At 34.8% G+C, this 23,981-nt stretch overlaps 1 protein-coding gene across 3 annotated transcripts in view; it reads left to right on the top strand.

Annotated features, from left to right (window-relative positions):
* The window catches only part of Asap (ArfGAP domain of ASAP), a 718,739-nt gene that overhangs the window by 263,469 nt on the left and 431,289 nt on the right, over window positions 1–23,981 (top strand). For all 3 annotated transcript variants that reach the window (XM_090411444.1, XM_090411445.1, XM_090411443.1), the window contains exon 13: window positions 3,380–3,419. In XM_090411444.1, coding sequence (XP_090267570.1) covers window positions 3,380–3,419 — 40 coding nt within the window. The remainder of the gene's footprint in view (window positions 1–3,379; window positions 3,420–23,981) is intronic.

The following is a 23,981-nucleotide window of genomic DNA, read 5'->3' as shown; positions in this document are numbered from 1 at the left end:
TTTTTCAATCTCAATTGTGAACTGTATGTGTTCATGTTGTTTGTTTAGGTGGCTAAGGAAAGTGTCTAGCTGGCGGCAATGGGACCAGATTGCGAAAACATCGTCAACATATCTAAGCCAGACTTTGGGTTTTAAAGGAGAGGAATCTAGAGCATGTTGCTCAAAATCTTCCATATAAAAGTTAGCAATTGAGGGGGGGGGAGGATAATGGCGAGCCCATGGCTGTGCCTTCTTTTTGTAGGTATTAAGCATTTTGCCATACAAAATAACCAGAACCTAAAATACATGCGCAAAGAGTGCCATGATATCTGGAGGGAATTTGTTCTGTAAAAGAAGGATTGTGTCATTGATTGGGGCATTCGTAAAGAGGGCAGAGACGTCAAAACTGACTAATAAATCATCTTTTTCTAATAATCACAGAATAATGAACACAGCATGTCTTATTTTAATTTAAAAAACACACATAACTTAAATACAAAACATAAGAGTGGATGTTAAGATGGGAAGAACTGCCATCATAATATCTTTAGAGCCATCCCTGGAAGTTGTATAAAGAAGGGTGTAAGGAGTAAGGTGGTTAGTTATTTATTCATTAATTTTTTCCTTTACATAACTTTTTTATATCTACTTTATGTGAAAACTGCTTATTGTATATGCAATTGCTATGATTTAATTGTCATCATAATGTTAATTATAGATATAGACCATATTGGTCTATTTCAGTCTCATTATCCATCTAATATCCCTTTTTTTTTTTTAGGTCTACCTAGCCTTCTCTTTTCAATTAGTTTATATTTTATTAATTGTTTAGGATATTGGGTGTTGGCCCTTCAGTTTACATGTTCTGTCCAATTTTGTTTGTAACTGTTTAGTTTTAATTCAGCTGATTTTATTTTTAGTTTTTTTTTAAAATGTCTTCATTCTTTTGTTCTTTATTGTCCAAATTTTGGTGCCAAATAATAATGTAGGCACTGCTCAAGTATTGTATATTTGCAAGCATGTTTCTTTTTGTACAATATTTGGATCGAGTTTTCTATTTATGAACTCTATAATCTGTAAACAATTTTAAGATTTTAATTTCATTTTATTTTAATAAATATTTTAATAAATTATTCTTTTTAAACCTCTTTACATATGTTTTTACATTCCTGTAACAAACCTTGCAGTTTATTGCAGTTTGTTATGTTTATAGTATGGACAGGCTGGAGATCAGCTGAAAGAAAGTACTGTTTGTTGTTATTCCATTCTCGTTTCATGTAACTGTCTGTCCATAGTGTCTTCGTTCTTGCATGGTGAGATACTCATCACAAAATATGATTTATTTTGTTCTGCATAATTTACATATATAGTAAGTTCATCATTGAAGGCTGTAATCTGTTTGTCTGAGCAGGTCTAGGAATGGAATTCAATTATTAAATTTATTTGAAAAATAAACTGGATGCTCTGCTGATGGAGCTAATCTTATTTAGAAATGTTTTTGGTTCTGTTTGATATGAATTCAGATAATGGAATTGTTGTTTACTCGACAGGTCATCAAATAAAAAAAAAAACCAACCAACCGAGTGATGGAATGAAGTGTATGTTGTCAAATGAAAATAGGGATGCCTATCTTCATTCTTCCTTTTGTTTTGATATTTATATTCACATTTGAAATATATTCTGTGTTGAGGCAAATTTGGATTCCTTTTAAAATGTCTACCATCTCCCCCCCCACCACCACCACCCACTGTCACTAATTCTATATCAGACCAAGGAATTGTCGAAGACAGGAAATGCTTAATCTCAAATATCTGAAAGTTTTGTTTTGTTAACTGTGAGGATGCCTTACAATTTTTCTTTTTAAATTTACTGTCTGTGTTTGATTCACATCTAGATGTATTCAAAGGATGTAGAGTATTGTTAATAGTTTCATGAGGAAATTTTTTTAAGACACTTTGTGAAAAATGTTCATATTTTGTTGATAGCTGACCGTTGTGAAATCATCATTTCAAAACATAAACAACCATAACTGCTCTTTTGCTTATTTGTTCGAGTTGCATATGTTAGTTCTAAACTGCATGTACAAGTGTGTAATACATTCTTATGTAATGCATTATTATGTATCTGGTAAACAATATCTTGTAAAGTAAATATTAAATCACACACACACACACACACACACACACACACACACACACACACACACACACACACACACACACATATATATTATCTACCAATAATTGTCCGGACACTTCAGCAATTTACAATTGACACCAACTGGTGAACCCTAATATTGGGTATGTTCAACTTTGGCTTTGATCACCTCTACACCATTTGAAGGAAGGCTTTCCACCAATGTGTGGTGGACATCAGGTGGAATTTGTCTCCATTTCTCCATCAGAGCAGCACTGAGTTCAGCAAAAGATTGAAGACGTGCTGCACAGGCCAGGATAGTCATTTAACACCCATCTCTTCATACCATTCCATAACAGCTGCAGCTTTGTGGCATGGGGCATTGTCATCTTGATAGTAACACGGGGTCCATTCCATAAAAACTCCACAGTATAGGCAGCACCTGATTATCCAGAATATCAAGGTACTGAGCTACCTTCATGAAACCACGTTCAACAACCATCGGTCCCATTTTATGCACTCCCACACCATTACTCCTCCACCACCAAATTATGGTAACGCAAAAGTTCACTAGGCTCTTGATTCATCGCTCCAATCTTCCACTGGTCAATTGTCCAGTTCACATGCTCCTTGCGCCAGGTGATACAAGCTGTCTTGTTCGTTGTTGTGATGCTCGGCTTGTGTGATCCTGCTTTTCCATGGAAAACCATAAATGGAACTCTTTTCTTACAGTATTCATGCTTGCTGTGATGTTATTGGCACTGTGGAACTCATCGCGAATGGTTTGCACCAATTGTAGCTGGTTTTTGCATGCCACCCATTTTAACACCCTTCTGTCCCTGTCAGTCATTTTTGGCAGCTGCCCTGAGTGTTTTCCTGCACTAGTGATGCCAGAACGTCTCCTTTTGTTGATCACATTGCCAACTGTTGATTTTGGATGCTTCATTTGCTCCATGGGCTGCCACCAATGTGACATCCATGATGACACCTTTCTCGAAGTCGGTGAGTTCCCGTCTAGTTGCCATACCACTTATATTCAACTGCTACTATGAAATTCTGCTTCCTACTATCTGTTCACAGGTTTTTATGTTATTAACAAACCTAGAATGTTCTATAACTTCAAATAACAGGGCTGTCTGGATTGGTTGATTGTATGTATAGAAATATTTAGTTTTAGCCTTGTACATAATGGTCAGTGATTTATGTGTTTTATACTCATTCCAAAGATATTTTAACAGAATCCCCCCCCCCCTTTCTCTACTAGGTTGTTCCAGAAGAAAAACGGTGTTTTGATCTAATATCATGTATGTATAATTTTTTTCATTAAGTTAAAACCTGCAATAAGTATGTGTACTTGTATATATTTTTATTCATATTATATTGTCTTTCAGAAGAATTCCAACACAATATTATTTTCACTTGATTTTGACTGCAGATATATTTGAATACATCTGCATGCATGTATGGCTATCTGCATTCATTACTGAATTTGTGTACATGTGATTTCCGCTAATTGAATTGTAATGTTATCATCAGTAGTGTTGAATCTGTTTATATATATATATAAGTACTGAGATCACTTCTACTTTAGGAACTGTTGGTACACTGCAGCCAAACGTATAGATAAAAAAAAGTATTTTGGATTTTGCCATCAAATACAGCAATACCCTGTATAATGCAGTTTTAAACATCTTTCAAACAGCATAATTTCACTGTAATGCAGTTTGTAATTAACATAAAATGCATTACAGTACTCTACTGTAATTTATTCAGAAAGACAGTTATATGATTGCATTTTACATTGATAGTTATTTATTGCATTGGAGCATCAATGTGTTATAATATTAAGGTGAACATTTCTGAACATTGCAAAAGGAGTCTCAGATGTTTTGCATTTCTGAGCATTAGCATTACAAAAATGTATGTATTTAAAAAAAAAAAAATAAATAAAAATCTATTTTCTAGATATTTCATGTAGTACATCATGACTTGAAGTAACAGCCAGCAATGAGATCTGTGTGGCAGCATATTTTATTCTATTGGTGGGAATGATTTCACTGGATTTAAATCACAGATTCATATAGTTGTAAAAGACATTGTGATGATGGGAAAAGATCTAGGATTCAAAACTTTGGATTCCATAAATGTTTAACTCATTCAAATGATCTTGATGGCAAAATATCTTGAGTAACTACATGTGTGTACTAAGAAGAGGAAGAAAAATTTAGATACAATGATGCTGAATAGTGTCTCGAAAAGAATTCTCTATCAAACAAATATCCATTTGTTTAGTGAAAAATACTTTTGATGTAATTGTGATTAAGTGACTACTATTCAGTTCTTACAGAGACATGTATGCAGATCAACAAAGAAAGAAATGTGCAAACAAAATTTTATTTTTCCTAAAAAAAATAAAAACCTCCACGTACATAAGTTTTAATTAAAAAAAAAAAGCATTTCAAACAGACCACAGTCACAATTAAAATAAAAAGGATTAGAAATGAAAAAAAAAAACAAAAAAAATGTAAAGATAATTATCTAATTTTTTTTTTGTTTTTGTTTTCATTTTTAATTGTGATTGTGGTCTGTTTGAAATGCATCTTGGCATTGAACTAGTAGGTTATGTCAATTCATTTGATCATATTAAATGGTTTCATTACATCATTTCAATGCATTGTGCTAAAACCTGTTATATTAATGCTCTTCTCTTTGCTGATTCAGTTATTACTTAATTATTTTTGGTATATTGCTATGCTGTGCTTGTTACCAATGTTTAATGCCTGAGCTTTATAATAATAAATTATAAAATCTTTGAATAAAAAAAAAACATCAAAAAGAACAAAAAAGCAACAAAAATATGAAAAAAAAAAATTTTAAAAAAATCAAAATATCCTCTTCCTCAATTAATTCCAAAATTCCTTCTATAAAAACAAACGCTTCACATCTATTTCACCAACATTCTAGGCATCAGTACAAACATGAATGATATACACTACCACTTATAGACAGCAAAACACAATCTCCTGTTCCTAACTGAACCTCAGTTGTCATCCTTCATGACTACAATCCATCTTAACTATTCAAACTACATGCTGTATGATGCATTCTACATAAATGGAAGAATATGCGCGTTTTTGAAATCGGATACTTCTCTGGTATCCATCCTAGAATCCCTGTTTTTTTAATCTACTCTGGCTCAAGATTTCTTTACCTCACTCTATATCCTAATTGCTGTCTTTCCCTAATTCGGACAACTATGCAAACTTTTTTTACTGTCACTAAAAAGTTTATTTCATACATTCTAATTATCCAAATTGCAAAATTGTCTTCCTAGAAGACCTTGGCATTCATAACACAAACCGGTTCATCTCCTATAACTTCACAGATGAAGTCATAAGGGAAGCTGAAAAATTTGCCACCAGTCATGATCTATCAAAAATACTTAACCTACTGACCAGAATACCAGATGATCCTCATCATTAATTCATTACTCTGGACCTTTTCTTAACCATCTCTCTCCCTCCAAATACACTATGGATGTCTGATTTCCTCTTGTCAACTCTGACCATAATCTTATTCGTCTTCTTTTTTACAGATCTTTCTCTTTCCATCCAGTCTAAGCCTCTTATCGTATGGCATTACAAGGGTACCTACTTGGATGACTTCTTAAATTTTTAAGCCCTCTTCCATGGTTAGATTACTGTTTTTGCTCTCCTGATCTAAATATTTGCACTGAATTGGAATGACTGCCTGCACTCCCCACTCCACTGCATAACCCTCTCCTTTATCTAAACCATAGATATATAAAATTGTGCCACTGCACTCCATGATAAAAATGCAGCATCTGTTTAATGGCTTAAATCAGAACTCCAGCTTCTTGTTCAGCTTACACTACAGCTTGAAAAAAAGCTGTAGTGTAAGCTGAACATATGAATGAAATGCAATAAGCTTACCATCGAGCAATCTGGTCCATTACTAAGTTGTTAGACATCTTGTTTCCACCTCTCTCATACTCTGATGATACCACCGTAACATTACCCAACGATAATCAGATCCCTTGGCATTAGTTTTTTGCTCCAACTGTTGTTTAGATGACCAAGGCAAACCACCTCCTGCATTACCATAAATTGCCCACTGCATGCGTCTCTTCTGATCTTTTGCCAGAACAACAACGACAAAAAAACCTTATTAATCTTGTTGCCAATAAGGCTCCTGGTCCAGCTGGTATTCTTCCAGTTGTGCTTAAAACTTTTTCTCCAGAAGTAAAACTGATCTGTATCGCTCATGTAAGCTGTCATGTTCAATTGGCATCTATCCAGTAGCATGGAAGGCAAGCGTTTATCCAATCTGTACCTAAAATGTTAGATAAAAATCAGTCCTCAAACTATTATTCCATTACTCTCACCTCAGTTACTCTCAAAACTGATGAAGAAGATCATCACCAGCCGGCTTTCTTAGTACCTTGGAAATTCATCAGTTAATTAGCGATCACCAATGATACCAAATTCTTGGAACAACCATTCTTGTTCTACAGTGGACCTCCTCACTAACCTCACCTACCTTTGTACACAGGACATGGAAAGATTTGGCAAAATCAGTGTAGTAATTCCCAATATTTCAAAGACATATGATGTCTGGTATTGAGGCCTCCTGATCAAGTTACCATCCTATGGTCTCCTTTATGCCCTGTGTAGTTCAATTGCCGGCATCCTCTCGGGTTGTTCGCTGCATGTCAAGTCATGCCAGATGGCTTCCCCTCGTCAGATTTCTACATCAGCATTGAAGTACCCCAGGGTTCTACTCTTATACACAGTCTTCATCCTTTACATTAATGACCAGCTTTCTCTCTCTCTCTCTGGCTTCAAATCCTGTTCCTAATTTTTTTGATGACAGTACTGTGCCTCTTCTTAATTTGAACTCAAACATTAAAACCTCAAGCTCTTCAACAGCTAAACGACTTAAATTCTGACTAATGGCTTAAATTAAAATCCTTTTCATCATTCTCAAATGAGGTAAAATCTTAGTGAAATTCAATGTTATTAAAACTCAGACCTGTCTTATTACCTGCAAGAAAGATCCTAATTTAAACCCCCATTTATTTTTGGTAATGTTCCAGTATCCTTTCACGATTGATTTTCTCTTATTATTCAAGCATCTTATTTGGTAATCTTCAGAGTTGAGGATAACTGTTGCATTGCTGTTATCCTCAACTCTGAAGATTACTAAAATAAGATGCTTGAATTACTACAAAGTGATACCTACTCAATACTTGAGAGAGATCCAACTCGAGAACTTCAAAATCATACCAACAACTTATTAAAAACTACCTCTGAACTGTCTCGAAACGTTCGCCTGTCTCTACGCTCTCTCCATCCCTCTTATTCCGTGCATATATGGAGTTCCAAAAATCCATAAGGAAAACGTCCTATTGTGGAAGGTATTGATTCTCCAACGTACAAACTTTCTAAACATCTTGCAAAATCCTAATTGTCCTCATCCTTTATCAAAACACAGCAGACTTTGTTTCATACATTATGGATGTGACAGTTAATGAAGATGAAATCATGGCTAGCTTCGACATAATTTCCTTGTTCACTAATATCCCAACAGACGAAGTCATAACATTACTCAAAGACAAGTTATCCAAAAAAATGTTGGCCTTATTTACCCATTGCATCAAGTCCAGTTACTTTAGATTCCAAGATACTATATACAAGCAAAATCATGGTCTGGTGATGGGTAATCCTTTATCCTCTGTTCTTGCAAATATTTACTTGGAGGATTTTGAAGCCAAGGCTATCTCTTCCTTTGCTTTAACACCTAAAGTTTGGAAACGTTATGTGGATGACATTTTCCTCATCTGGAGCCATGGACATGATTCCCTAATGGATTTCCTGGAACATCTCAATAGTCAACATCCAAGTATAAAGTTCACAGCAGAGCTTAAAACTGATAGTTCCTTGCCTTTTCTAGATGTAAAACCAACCCGCTCTTCTGGTAAACTTATAATTTCAATGTATAGAAAGCCTACACATACCAACAGATATCTTCATAGTCAATCCCATCACTTCCCTCCCCAAAAACTTGGAATAATTTCTACCTTGGGATATAGAGCTCGCTCTCTTCTTGATGACCCAAATGAAATTCAAAAAGAAATCAACTCAAAACTACTTTCATACTTAATGGATATTCTGAAAGAATTATTGAAAAATTCCTTCTTATTCCTCCTAGTCATCACACAGAAGAAATAAATACATTTAAAGGCAATATATCTATTTCTTACATAAGTTCAGTTTCACAAAAATTAGCCAAGGTTCTAAAAAAAATACAATATCAGAACTTTGTTCACTCCACTTCCAAAAATCTGCTCCTTCATAAGCCACCCAAAACCATGTCATCATCATCTTAATAATATTCCTGGTGTGTACAAAATATGGTGTGATTGTGATATTCCTTATTTTGGCCAGACAGACAAATCTATTGAATTACGTATGGAGGAACACATGAGGGACATTGCTTACAAGAAACAGCGAGCCAGTGCCTTATCAAGCCATATCCTTTTCTCGGCTGATCCTAATGATGAAAACCCAAATCATACAGTCCGCTGGGACAGATCTACTAACATCTTTTGTTGCCATGATGAATTGGAGAGAAAAATCGCAGAATCTAGGGAAATCATCCTCAACCCTGAACATCTAAATAATAACTTGAGCTACAACCTCCCAGATAGTCATTCAACTGTAATCATATACTGGCGTTCATGTGATGCTGCAAGCACGCACTCTCCCAACAATACAACAAATGAAAGAACAACTTTAAATACAACTACAACGTTTTCATGCTAATTATGTATAGCGACTCTCTATGTTGTTCATAGTTTTTTTAACCTTCAGTGTTTAGTGTTTTTTCTTTTATAATGTCACCTGATAAAGGCTGTTATAAGCCAAAACTAGTCGTGTTTTACTATTAACCCCCCCCCCCTCCTTTTTTTTTTTTTTAACCTAACTCTCGGTTTAAGTCATTCAACTCATTTTACAATATATATATATATATATATATATATATATAATTATTATTATTTTATTTATTTTTTGTATATTTTAGCTTATTTTTTACATAGACTGGAAACCCTGCTCTGGAATCCAAATGTGGAACTTTTTTAAGTCACTTTAGGCTACCAGTAAGTGGGGTGGTGGTCTCTCATGTGGCAATGAAATTCATCTCCTGCTCAAAGACAATCACAAACATCTATGCCCATGGTGGGATTCGAACCCACAGCCTCTTGCTTGCAGAATGGGTATGCTAACCACTTGACCAATGAGTTTATCCCTTCACACAATCAATTCTATTGTAGTTAACTGGGTTTTGTAGAACTTGTGCTGCTTCCAGGAACAGTCTCTGATTTAAACTAGGATTTGGGAAGTAGCCTGGCTTTTGTTCAGCCTTCAAAACTTATTGTGCTAGTCTGTTTCTTTGGTTGTCTATACTGGTTACATATATATATATATATATATATATATATATATATATTTTTTTTTTTTTTTTTTTCTGACCAAGGTGATCCATTCTGTCCAAAATATTCAGTTCCACTTTAATAGGGGGATACTGTACACATGTTGGTACATTTCTTAAAAAGAATCCCCCCCCCCACCCTTAATCAGACTATATGTACATCATATCTTAACCTATATTAAAGGTACAATAGATAAACTGCACTCCCTCCTGAAACAGTATACACACCTCTGAACAAAGTTTCCAATTTCCAGAGACAAATCAAGGACTGTTCCTGGATGTAGCACAAGTTCTACAAAATCAGATGAACTGCATTAGAACTGATAGTGAGATCTTGAATAAATTTTGGTGCACTCCCCTATCTTCCTGTTAGTATTAATAACACAAATTACCATGGAGAGCACCACTATCACCCTTCATGCACGATTGTCCTTGCTCTCACGTCATCATTCCCTGTCTTCACCAGTTGTGTATTGTTTAAATGCCTTTAATAATGCTAGCTTGAGCTGCCATAATTGCAGCTTGTAAGTAATTAATTTTAATCAATAAATAATTTATTTGCATTTATGTTTCATGTAGTTCCAGAAACTTCAGCGTGATAATTTGCACAGCTACAGAAATTTGAACATGGAAATAGGATGGGAGTATAAACTGATAACTTGGATAAGTATATAGTGTATAGTCAATTTGATTTCTGTATTGTCCATCAAGTGTGTACAATCTCCGTTTCTGTTGCTTAAAACAGGTGTTAGCAACAAACAAAGAATTCTCTGCATGAAACTCAACTAGTCTCTTCCCTGCAGTGTTACGAATGCCTTAGCCAAAACGACCTATTATTCCTTGTTCCTCGGTTTTTCTCACTTTTGCGCTCCATTCTCCAATAAGTAGTCATAAATCTTGCCCTGGTGTTGCATCTATCACTTCTTGTAACTTGCCATAACATGGCAGACAGAATGGACTTCCCAAGCCCCAATAATCTGGCAGACTGTCTTTAATCCAAACAACTCTCCATCAGGGTTCAACCTACCTCGAAAAATATGGACCTCCCTAAACAGTGCTCGCACCAACCATGGTAGGTGCAGAACTTCTTTATTTACTTGGAAAATAAGACCAAACTCATCTTGTGACTGTGGTGAGGATACCCAAACTATACAACATATCACATTTGAGTGTCCTCACTGAGTCTTTTCCTTTAGTGTTACACGGTGATTGGCATTCATTTTAGACAAATTATGAACTCTACAACCGTGTTATGAATAATTATTTCAATTTCCCAACATTTTGACCTTCATGTTAAGGTCATCATCTGGAGTATACACACATATATATAGAGACAAGCTAAATTACATTTCACACAGTATGCTAAAGAGACAATGATTTGATCAATGATTATTCTACTGGCATGACCTCTAGTGAAAATAAAATTAAATTAAAAGAAATAAAATAATTACATCAAAGCTGTATTCTATTTACACCACAACATCAGAGAAACATTCTTTCATGTAGATAGTTTTATTACAGTAAAAATGATGTAATCATGTAATTTAACATGACAATTATATTAGATTTAAGATCTAGGATTACCTTTGGTTCTATTTATAGTTAACTCTTAGGAAGAAAGATTAAGTGGGTAGAATATGTGCCTTCCATATTCTTGGGATTTTTAGACCATCATTATTGTTAAGATTAAGGTAGTTGATAAGAATCTCACAGGCTTCCTTAAATTTACATTCATACCATGTTTTGGTGTGATGTAAACAAAGGTGCTTTTCCAGTTAATTCTATGTAAAGTGTTCAGGGCATGATCAGAAAGGCCAGCTTGACCATAGTTATTATATTTAATGTGTCATTTATGTTCCTTTCTTCTGATAGGAATTGTGAGTCCTGTTTCCCCTATATAGGGCAAATTTCAGGTGCAATGAATAGGTATATTCCAGGGTGGGCCAGCAGAGAGAGTGGATCCTTGAATGAGTTAAGTAGGTTATTTAATTTTGCAGGAGGTTTAAAGGTGGCTTTGAGGTTGTATTTCTGTAGTATTCTGTTTATTTTATCTGATATCCCTTTTAATGTATGGAATAGTTAGTTTTATTGTGGTCTAGTTTATTTTTGTTTTTAAGTGAGGTCTTGTACAGAATTTTGTTGATAGTATTTTATTTTGTTTTTTGTTTATTTTGAGGTTGTATTCTGTTTATTTTATCTGATGTCCCTTTAATGTTAGGAATGGTTATAGTTTTATTATAGTCTGGTTTATCTTTGTTTTTTACTGAGGTCTTGTAGAGAATTTTGTTAATAGTGTTTTGGCTGTAACCATTTTTTAGAAAAGTATTGCTGATAACTTTAAATTCATCTTTCAGCGCATGTTCATTGGAGCAGATCTTCGAAGCCCTGTTTTTTAGAGTATTAACGACACCAATTTTTGTGTTGGGTGGTGGTAGGAGTTTATATATTGGCCATTATGTGTCAGTTTCTGGTCCAGAAGGAAGATGTGTGACAAGCGTATCTAGAAGTGTGTTCTGCATTTCAATCTCAATTTCGAATTGTATTGCGTTTGTTTAGGTGGCTGAAGAAAGTGTCTAATGTCTGGTGGCCATGGGACCAGATAGCAAAAACATCACCTTATCTAAGCTAGTCTTTGGGCTTTAAAGGAGAGGAATCTAGAGCACATTGCTCATAATATCCTCACAGAGCCTACACGGGACCTGTAACTGACTTTATAACAGTTTCTATGGATGCTATTGATTGGCTGTCAAACTTTGACATTCAGTTTTAATTTTATGATTATTTGTATATTTTTATGTATATGACTAGTGTCACTTCACACTATTGTATTCTTTTATTTATCTTTTATGCATTTCATTGTCTTGTGCATCCTTTGTGTGTGTGTGTGTGTGTGTGTGTGTGTGTGTGTGTGTGTGTGTGTGTGTGTGTGTGTTTGGTGGTGGCAGCATATGCATGTATTCTTCTTAGCCCAAAACTAAATAAATAATAACTTGCCATAAAATTCTTCTGGTCCTCTGTAGTTGATACATAAACCTTTATGATGGTCATATTCATTGGATGTCCACTGACTCTGAAGGATATGATTCTATCACTCACTGGATTATAGCCTAATACATACCTAGCCATATTTTTCTTGAGTAAGAAAGATACTCCATTTTTACAACTTGTCTCATGTCTTGAATAATACACCATATGGTCCTCTGACTGATAATGGCTCATTCCTGTCCATCTGAGTTCACTTATTCCCAATATATCCACCTTCTTGCACTCCATCTTTATTATTTCCAGCTTACCTTGGTCCATACTTCTAACATTCCAGATTCCATTCTATTCCACTGTAAAACATGGAATAAATAAATCCACATTTTATCACGTGATATTTGACTATTTAATCATTTTATAGTAAAATATCATGTACCCCCCCGCCCAGCTGCCTGCCAAATTTCAGGTTTGTGATGGTTCTTTCAAAATGAAGTACTGGTATGTACTCCTGCTTGCATTCCTCTTGAATATTTTCTGACTAAATATACACACGTAACCACAGTAATAAAATTTTTTTATTTTTTGGAAACCTTGAAGAAAAAATGTTCATGTTTATTTCTTCAAGGTGTTCCAAAAAAAATAAATAAATAAGTAAATCACGTTTTAATTCAAAACCAAAAATCTGGCCACGATACATTGATGTCTTTGCTGTCTGGGGTCATTATTAACAAGAACTACACAGAAAAAATCAACTTCCTTTTCCTTCATCCTCGCATAAAATTCGTGCTAGAAAAAGAATTTCCACAGGGTATCTCCTTCCTGGATGTACACATCCAAAGAAAAGAAGATTGTTCCATCTCCACTTCTGTCTATCGGAAGCCAACTTTTCAGGACTCTACATTCACAATTCTTCGGCTCATCATCCATCTCAAAAATTTGGCATCATTAAACCATTAGTATCTAGAGCATACAGATTCTGCACCTCCAAAGAATCCTTAAACCAAAAATTGGAAACAATCAAAAATACAGCTATACAAAATGGATGCAATCCAAACACAACTCAAAAAATCATCTGTCATTTCCCCAGACATTTAGGATTCCCAATACCTTATGTCAAAGGCATCTCTGAATGGATCTTAAAAATGAAGAAATAAAAATTGGATGCTACCTACAAACTAATCATCCAAATCTACAATTGGTTACCTTCTCCTCAAGACAAACTCTCACCTCTGATGTTACCTGGCATGTACGAAGTCCCATGCTCCTGTAAATTGTCCTACTACTACAGACAGACAGGTAGGTCCATTAGCAAGCGCATTTCAGAACATCAAAATCATATCTTATCAAAACCGCAGAAATCTGGCCTCGCACAACATGGAATTGAAAACCCTAACCAATAGGATCGAATTGGAAGAAGACCAAACTTCTACATAGATCTTCATATAAACATGAATGTTTATATAAAGAAAGTGTTGAAGCCCTACGTCACAGACCTAATTTGAACCATGATGATGTTCTTACTATTCCTAAAATCTGGGAAATTGTCATCCTAAATTGTGTAAAATAATTTTTATATATGTTATCTCATTTTAATGTAATGTTTTTTTAATGTTAAAAAAAACATTACATTAAATATTTGAATTAACTGTACTGACGATGTCCTATGATACTTAGGACGAAATATTTACTTATTAAAAAAATCTTATTACTGTGGTTACATGTGTATATTAGCCATGAATGCTCCACAAGTTTCATTATACAACAAATGAATATTTTCTGACATAGTTCTCTCTTCTTGATTAATTGTTAAACTAAAACAAGCTTCAACTTGTTTAATTTAAGTCTATTTTTTTTTTTACTAAATAGCTTAAAGAAATTACAACGTATAATAGGATATACATTAAAATAAATTTTAATACACTTCCAATATTTCGGCAACGTCACGTTGCTATTTTCACAGGAACTTAAAAACAAGACACGTGCATGCAAGCACAACAAACAGTAAATGAGGACGAAGCAGGAAGCTATTCTTTCTCCTAAAAGTCTTGATGGTGCCCCTTAGTGGGCAATGTTGGTATTCTTGGGCGATTGGGCTGAAGGTCTGATGAAACCTACATCAGACCTTCTGCCCAATCGCTCAAGAATACCAACATTGCTCGCTAGAGGGCACCATTCCAGCAGTGTAATACATCAGTTGGAATTTACTGTGGTGCAGATGTAAAATTGGATGTAAGGGCTGGGTGCTAACATTATTTTCTACACAAATCACATTATGAAGAAAAGCAGCAATTGGAGATATAAAGCTCAGTGCTTTTACTCTATGCACATTGTTATACTCCTCATTATATTCACAAGTCTTCAGGATTTTTTATTTAAATTGAATGATATTCCATACATTCAGAATATTTATCATTAATGAAATCGTTATGAAAATAGCTATAAAAAGACAACTTTGAGCATTAACTGTTAACCAGGAACATTATTATTATTATTGCCACAGAGCTCCAGGAATTAGAAACCCTACTAACAGAAAGAGGTCACATATCACTAACACCAGTTACATCTTTTCTTGAAGTCATTCTAATTGTCTGCCACTCTACGAGAGAAAAATAATCTAGATTGCATTTGTGGATGCATTTTCACCCTCTCCCTGCCCTCCATAAAATGAAAAATTCTATCTGTTGGTGTTCTTATGACACTTTTGGAAGTTTTTATTTCTTTATCATATCATATCATCTCTCTTTCTCCTGTTTGTTGGTGACCACAAATTCTCAATATGTTCTCATAATCTACAATCTTTATCAGTCTCCTTCGCATCCTCTCCATCATATCTGTGTTACTTTGGAATCTACGAGACTAGACCTGCACACAATAGTTCCAGGTGAGGTCGTACCATGGCATTGTGAAGAAGTAAAATGACTTCTTTTACCAATGTTCATTTTTGATATTACTGTTATCCTCTAAATTGTATTTGCAGTATGGTTCCTGAACTTATATGCCTTGCTTCAGATCTACACAATTTAATTACAGATTCTTGTTATATTACCATCATTTCTCAGCTATTTGTTATGAAGTGAAAATCTGATATTGACAACATGTTTCACCTGAACCCAGCTTGAAGTAATAAATATTACTTCAAGCTGGGTTCTCCAAGTTCTCTTCCATGAATTTTCTCAATCTCTTTACAAGTATGCTTGCTGCATTAATCTTACCTGGCAGAGAACTTCCTCTGTAATTCACACATTCAACTTTCTCTTTTTTTTTATGGATGGAAACTATGAGAGCTCTACTCCAGTCATCTGGAATTTGGTCCCTGACCAGGCCCATTGATTATTATGCACTGAAACCACTGCAAAACTTTAATACCTCCATATTTGAGCATTTCTGATTAAATATCTTCCACTTTCACTGCCTTTCCCCATTTCAAGTTTTTGGTAGCTTTTCTTTACTCCAGGTATTGATATGTACTTCTGTTTGCATTCCTCTTGAAAATTTTCTATTACTAATGCATGTATATGTGAAGTGTAGACATATACACAGTATGCCCATTAAGTAATGAGATTGATTTTTTTACACGGCAGTGCTTTCAATAAAATTAACAATTGTGTTTATAGTTTTGACTGCTAGTGTGTTGTAATTGTAGTTGCAACTTAGAAGTTGGGTGATGCAGCAGTTTTTGTGTGGCAGCCATTAAAGTAAATGTGTGTCAATGGAGCATGCCATGTCATGGAACAAGAACTGTGATAAAATTTTACTGTAAATGAGGAAAAACTGCTACAGAAGTGTACCAAGACCTAAAAAAAAAAAAGTTTACACTGAAGACTGACTGAGCCATGCGCAGGTGTTCACCTGTGGTGCCACACTGTGGAAGGCCAGTTTCTGCACAGACAAGTGAAAATGTGGTGAAAGCTAGGAAAAGTATTGCCCATGTACAGCTTAGTGTCAGTAAGGAAATGGCCAGATTAATCTTGCAAAGAGATTTGCACAAGAGGAAGATTTGTTTGAGGTTTGTGCCCATATGTTGATGCACAAACAGAGAAAGCTCCAAGTTGCATGTTGTCAAAATTTCATCCATGCTGTTGATCGTGATGTGTTGCAAAGAATTGCCACTGGTGATGAAAGTTGTTGTTTTCAGTTTTATCTGGAAATGAAATGCCAGAGCATGGAATGGAATGGTGGGGAATATCTTCTCCTCAGAAGAAGAAAGTCGGGTTGCAAAAATCGCCTTTCAAGACAATGGTCATTGTTTTTTACAATGCTGCTGGAATTATCTATTCTGAGTTTGTTCCTGAGGCCACCACAGTGAATGATCAGTATTGTTAATGATAATGCAATGTCTGTATGCCGACACGTCAGGAAAGAACTGTTGCATAATAATGCACTTGTGCACTGCATTGCCTGTGAAGCAGTTTCTGGCTTCGAAGTTGATCTATGTGATTGAACATCTCTCGTATTCACCAGATTTGGCCCTGACAGACATTTTCTTTTCTCAAAGATGAAGTATGCCTTGAAACAGGAGTGCTTCAGTAACATTGAAGCCATCCAATGCAGTGTGGCTCAGAGACTGAAGGAGGCTCCTGTTCAGGACTTCCCATTGTGCCTTTGGAACACCTGTACAATAGGTGTAAACATTGTATGGAGTTGGAGGGAGATCATTTTGAATCTGTCTAATTGACAATTCCAAATATAGTTCTTTGTTTTGATATAATAATTGTCTCATTACTTAATGGACACACTCTGTATATGCAAAAAATATATATGTATATAAATATATATATTTGTTTATTTATCGTTATCATCTATTCAAGTATGAATAGAGAAATATATAAGAAATATGTATCACATCTAATGGAAATAGTCTATTAAGTGAAAATGAGTGAAGTTGCTGTTATGTGCCCACTTTAAAGAGTATCATTTAACATGAGTATCATCTTCAAAAAAGATTTTACTCATTTATTGCCAGAACAGTTTTCTTGTCCTGTCTCTGTGTCTATTAGTTTGGCTGTACAGAGCAAGAGCACTGGATGTAGTGAGGTTGAATGTTAATATTAGTGTCCCAGTCACTTCAACTGACTCTTAATTGTTTCTGTTAGAGGTGTTTACTGATTTTCTTCAAGAATTACACCCTACTAAAGAAGATTACCAGTAAGCAAGATCTGTTCTATCTTGGCTTCTAAACTTCTTCTTTTGGCTCATCTGGGAGTATATCAGATTCCTTGTTCCTGCAGTCTATCTTACTTTGGCTAGACAGGTCATATTGTAGACATCTGGTGATCAGAACATGTGGAGTACATCCTTTCTTTCCAAGCTTAGAAATCTGCTGTTGCAGAATGGGATAAATTAAAGGTGCCAAGAAATTATATTCTTGGTTTAATCCTTTATCCAAGTGTAAGCAAACAAAGTTTGCACGTATATAGAGGCTAATGACTTCACATCAGTTGCCTTAGTATTCTATAATGCCATTTTGCAAAGCACATGTCCTTATGGACATGTATAATACTATGCATTATTGGAAGAGTCACTACCCAGACTGGTTTTGACCTTTATTAAGGTCTCATCAGTGGGAGCCAGACCCAGAAGTTGATACTTAGGTTGAAGTAATGCAGAAGTCATATTTCCAAGCCAAAAGGTGTCACACCTTATTACTAAAATACTCTGGATTAGAGATAGATGTTGAAAATTTTTCCACTTGGTTATACTAGAAATTAAATATGCCAAGAAATTATATTCTTGGTTTAATTCTTTATCCAAGTGTAAGCAAACAAAGTTTGCAAGTGAAGTAATTTCACAACTGGAAGACCTCAATAAGGTTGAAACCAATTTTGGTAGTGACTTTTCTCATAATCAATAGCATTATACATGTCCATAAGGATATGTGCTTTGCATTATGGGATACTAAGGCAAGTGATGTGAGGTCATTAGCCTGTATATACGAGTTGCCCAGTCGTGAAATTACTTCACGCACAAATGTTTTTTGCTTACACTTGGATAAAGTATTAATCCAAGAATATAATTTCTTGACACCTTTAATTTATAGATAACCAAGTGGAAAAACTTTCAGAAAGTTTAGTTTCTATGGGTCACAGGATGCTGTAGGTCAGTGGTTCTCAACCTTTAGAGACCGCAGCCCGGTAAATTCTTTCGTTATATGACGAAGGGCCTCATCCCAACAAATTTACTCATAAATACTTTTCCAGTTTTTTTGAAAGTTCACACATTAAACTAATATAAGTATTAATAATTAATTATGACATAATCATAAAGAGTATTAATACACTTATGTATATGGTGTGGCATGTTGACAAATATAAAATTACATTTAAATTAGTTATCAGTCACTGGACTAATGAAATTTTGTAGCATATTGCAGGGCAATATCTTTAAATTAATTTGTACTGAATTGTAACTCTCTATAGAATTCAGCAGAAGAATATCAACTTGTTGGTGAAACACTTATTATTACATACACATGCCAAATATTTCTTGGAAAGTATGTAATTTAATAAATCAAAATGTATGAATCTCTCAATTCTAAACACTAGTTCCAACACTAATTAATGTTTTGAATTTAAAAATGCAGCTCTTTAATACAGCAATTATAAGTTATTGAAAAAGTTAAACTTAGTTTCTTTTATTACAACTGAGTTTTTGAAGGTTTTAGTGAGGCTAGTGAGACTTTTGTTGCTGCTTTCTGTCCATTAGTAATGTAAAAATAAAGACTTTTTACTTTAATTTTTTTATCTATTCTTGATTCTAAATTTATTCGAAATTTTTTTTCTTATCTTATCTTATTAATTTCTTGTCAGTTGTAACTCCGAGTTGTAATCATTACTTGAGCTAGTTAATCCTTTAGTCAACAATTCCCCCCCCCCTCTCAAGGTCATAACTACACTACTTTCACGTGTGTGGAGTATAGATTCAGGAATTGCCTCTGGCTGGATCCAATTCCTTTGTCTAACTAGCTGGCTTTCTCTTACAATGATCTTTAAACTTTTATTTGTATAATGACTGTGCCATTAAAGATTGCGTAAAGGAATTGTTTGTCTTTCCTATACATGTAAGAGAAATGCTCAGTGGAACATGGAATTATCTCTAATATTCAATTCTAATTCAAGCAATGTTAGATACTTAAATTTTGTCAGTCGTGGCTAATTTTAACTTTAAGGACATACAAGTTCTATATTTTTATGAGAAGTGCATTGGTAAGTCGAAATCAGGCAACTTATTAACAAATAAAACAATTTATTCATACTGAGACATCGTAATTACAACATAAAGGAGATAGGATTTCACACATATCAAAATTATTTGGTTCCTTTCAATTCAGCTAAGTAACAACGCTATGCACGTGTCTGTTTCTCAAATTACTTAAATCAACGATTTTAGCCTTTAGCTTAAAACAAAGACAAATTTATACATTCACATATACATCAGACATGTGGTCAATTTCACACACACTTCAACTCCATTTAACTTAGATCATTAACAAAATTATGCTTAACTAAGCTTCATATCCAATCTCACTTCCAACATTAACAAATGCTCATCACTCTGCAGATAACAATCTCACAATAATTTAGAAGTACGGTTTTCTAACTTCATAACTATAATATGTTAGCAACTAAACTATATTATCAATATTCCTTGCTCTAAGGTTCACAGTCCATAACAGTTCTACATTAATCTTACTTGAAACCTGTCTCAGCCAGTTCAGCATTCAAGATCCTAGAGATCACGAATATAATCTTCTTCTTTCCCATTAGAACTGCAAACAGACACTATTTCACGGATATGACATTACGGCATTCTCGGAGATCACTTAAAGAACTTCGCGATGGAACTTTTCCAACAGGACGACACCGCCGTTAAAAATCTCCTATCATTGTCAAAATACTGTTAGCGGGATATCCTTCCCCCATCCTTGGAACAGCTGGACCCAGGAACCTCTTCGAAACAACACCAGAACAAGTCAGGAACAGAGAGCCTGAACTAGGAGCAGAGCTCCTGTCTCCTTTTTATTCTACCTTCATGACCTTGGGACTTCAGATCGAGTTCCCTGGATGTTCTACCATTGGGTTCTTCACTGGCGATAGCCTCAGGTCTACATTTCTAATTCCTGTCTGGGCTATCGCTTTGGTTGTACAATATTGGGGGTCAAATAATTTAGCAATTCATTCTAATATTTTACCAAATTACATAAAACACTTATGAGAAATGTTAATTAAACTACAAGTATTTTTGTATTGACTTTCTTTCTCAAGTAAAATTGGTATATAAGAAATTTGCACAAAATTCTTTCTATACAAGATTTTACAGTAATTTTGGGATGAATTGAAGTGATAGCCAAACAGGGACAGTCGGAAAGTTGCAGGCGGTTCCACTTTCATTTTAAGCAAGCCATGGTGGAAAATCAAAGATGAAATCTCATTGCTATTTCGTGTAAATTTGATATTCAGTTTTCATTTTTATTCAGAATTTCGAATCACTCATAGAATTAAAAGTACTTTCCAGTCCTTTGTCTGATAATTCAGTAAATTGAAGGATTTCTTCATGGAAAAGAGCTGTCTCTTTGTGTTCAACAAAGGAGTTCACAATCCACATATTTTTACTCAGGGGGTCCCCATGTTTAGGATAATACTTTTACAAAACATCTTCAAGTTCAACAACATCTGCAATAATATTTGAAACTGAATTCTGTGAATAGGATTCATCTGCTTCCATAATATAATCTGAGTATGACTGAAACATTTCATTATTTCTTTCTTCAATCATATTAAGCCAGAGTTTGTTTCTTTTTGAATGATTCGATCTTGTTTCAAGCATTAAATATTGTTGCATCTGGACCTTGAAGTTTTAAATTCAACTCATTTATGTAAGAAAATATGTCAGCCTGGCTACCCATTTCTTATCCTGGAAATAATGGGACAGATCACTTTTTTATCAATTAGAAACAGCTCAACTTCATTTTAAAATTCATATAACCTCTTCTTGAGTACTTTACTGTGAGACAGCCAACAAACTTCCGAATGGAAAAGAAGATTTTGATGATTAGAGCCCATTTCATTGCACAATGCTTTTAACAGTCTTGTATTTAAAGCACTGTTTTTTATATGATTAATAATTTTAATAGATTGAGACAGGACTTCATTAAGCTCAATTTTTTTGGAGGCCAGGTTTTGCCTATGAATGTAGCAATACGTTGACAATAAGGTATTGCCTGCCATATCCTTAATTTTAGTGACTAAACCTGAATTTCCTGTGTGACAGGCAGCACCATCAGTAAAATCTCCACAATTTTTCCATTCAAGACCCTCTCTTTTCAATGAAACCATTTAAAAATTTGAAAATTTCACTTCTAATAGTGTGCATAGGTAATTCAGAAACACTTGAAATGCCTTCCTTTGTGTTGCTTTCATCATGGTCAATATATTGTATATATATACCATATTTGCCAGCATATAAGGCGTACTTTTTTGTTTGAAAATAGGTCTGTTTTTCAGACCTATTTTCAAACAAAATAGGTCTGTTTTTCACTGAGTATCGGCATATAAGTAATAAAAAAAACTGAGTATTGGCATCTTATATGCCGATACTCAGTTTTTTTATTACTTTTATTTCTGGAAATTTTCTTTGTTCCGAGTTACGTAATTTTTTCTTGCTTCCTTGCAGTGTGTGAGAGCATTCCAGTTACGTTGAGTTCAGTGGATGCGCATGTACTGTCATTGACATCATAGCTGTGTTCCTGTTTATTTAAACTTTCCAGTTGTTGTCGAGGTTGTTGTGAACGGTGATAAATTTTTGCCGTTAAATTTTCTCTGAATTTCTTCACAAATTATGGCTGAAAAACGTCTGTATTGCTACAATATTGTAGCAATATTATGCTGCTTGTAATGAAGTATTAGGCCAATATTGCATTCAAGCTATGTGTGATTACGTATGCTAAAGAACATGGAAAAAGAGTTGCAGAGAGGCATTTCGGGCCATCCCCAACTGAAAAAATTATAAGAACTTGGCAGAATCAGGAAGAGGAACTAAAAAATGTGTACAAAAAAGGGGGTGCGTCTTATATGCCGGCAAATATGGTAAATAAAGTGCTGTTGTTCTGTAGATTTGTCCTATTGTAATACAAACAATTTCGATTTTTAAAATTTTTTTCAATGAGTTAAGTTGCTGTATCTTCTGCCATATCAGATATCCGCCTTTCATCTATGTCATTTGACAACGGAATGTCTTTCATTTTACTTGCCGCATATTGGCCTAATACTTCATTACAAGCAGCAGTCAAAGAAGGCTTAATGAGTTTTTTGCCAATGGAATATGGTTTTTTACATTTTTACAAGGCATGGAGAGGTATTATTTAATTGCCGAGAGATGTACCACCTTACCTCAGTCCTGAAGATATTTTCAGGCGCAAACTTTGTTTGCTTACACTTGGATGAAGGATTAAACTAAATTTATTATAGTCTAACCAAGTGCAAAATAAACTTCCAACATTCTGAATACTGTCTAGAAAAGTTTTCAAACCTGTAGAAATTTAGAGTAGTTATGAAATGTAGTTCCAAAAGAGGAGGGAGGGGTGGTTAAGCATTAGAAAATCTTCAAAATGAGCAAAAATTTTGTATCATTGGATATAGAAAGTTTATTTTTCACTTGGTTAGACTATAATAAATTTAGTTTAATCCTTTATCCAAGTGTTAGCAAACAAAGTTTGCGCCTGAAAGTATCTTCAGGACTGGGGTAAGGTGGTACAACACTAGGGCGACTCCTTGCAAAGGTGGAGCAAGCTACCAACACTCCTATCTCAGTATCTCCCATAATGCAAAACACATCTCCTTGCAGGTGTCTAATGTTATGCATTAAGGGAAGGGCCACAACCCAGACTAGGTTCGACCTTTATTGAGGTCTCTTCAGTGGGAGCCAGGCCCAAGTGGAGATACCAGGCAGAAGCATTAGCAGGTCATCTCTACCTATAGGAGTTGCCAAATTGTGTGCCACCCTTTTTTAATAAATTACTCTGGATTTAGAGAAAGATGTTGAAAGTTTATTTTTCACTTGGTTAGAGTATAATAAATTTAGTTTAATTCTTTATCCAAGTGTGAGCAAACAAAGTTTGCACCTGAAAGTATCTTCAGGACTGGGGTAAGGTGGTACAACACCAGGCAACTCGTTGCAAAGGTGGAGCAAGCACACAATCCTATCTCAGTACCTCCCATAATGCAAAACACATCTCCTTGCGGATATGTATATATAATGTTATGCATTAAGGGGAGGGCCACTACCCAGACTAGTTTCGACCTTTATTGAGGTCTATTCAGTGGATGTCAGGCCCGAGTGGAGATACCAGGCAGAAGCATTAGCAAGTTCATCTCTAC

This window comes from Typopeltis vanoorti, chromosome 21 (assembly GCF_054136105.1).
Source record: "Typopeltis vanoorti isolate ZY-2024b chromosome 21, IOZ_Tvanoo_1.0, whole genome shotgun sequence".
NCBI lineage: Eukaryota > Metazoa > Arthropoda > Arachnida > Uropygi > Thelyphonidae > Typopeltis > Typopeltis vanoorti.
This window is presented reverse-complemented; position numbering and strand designations above follow the sequence as displayed.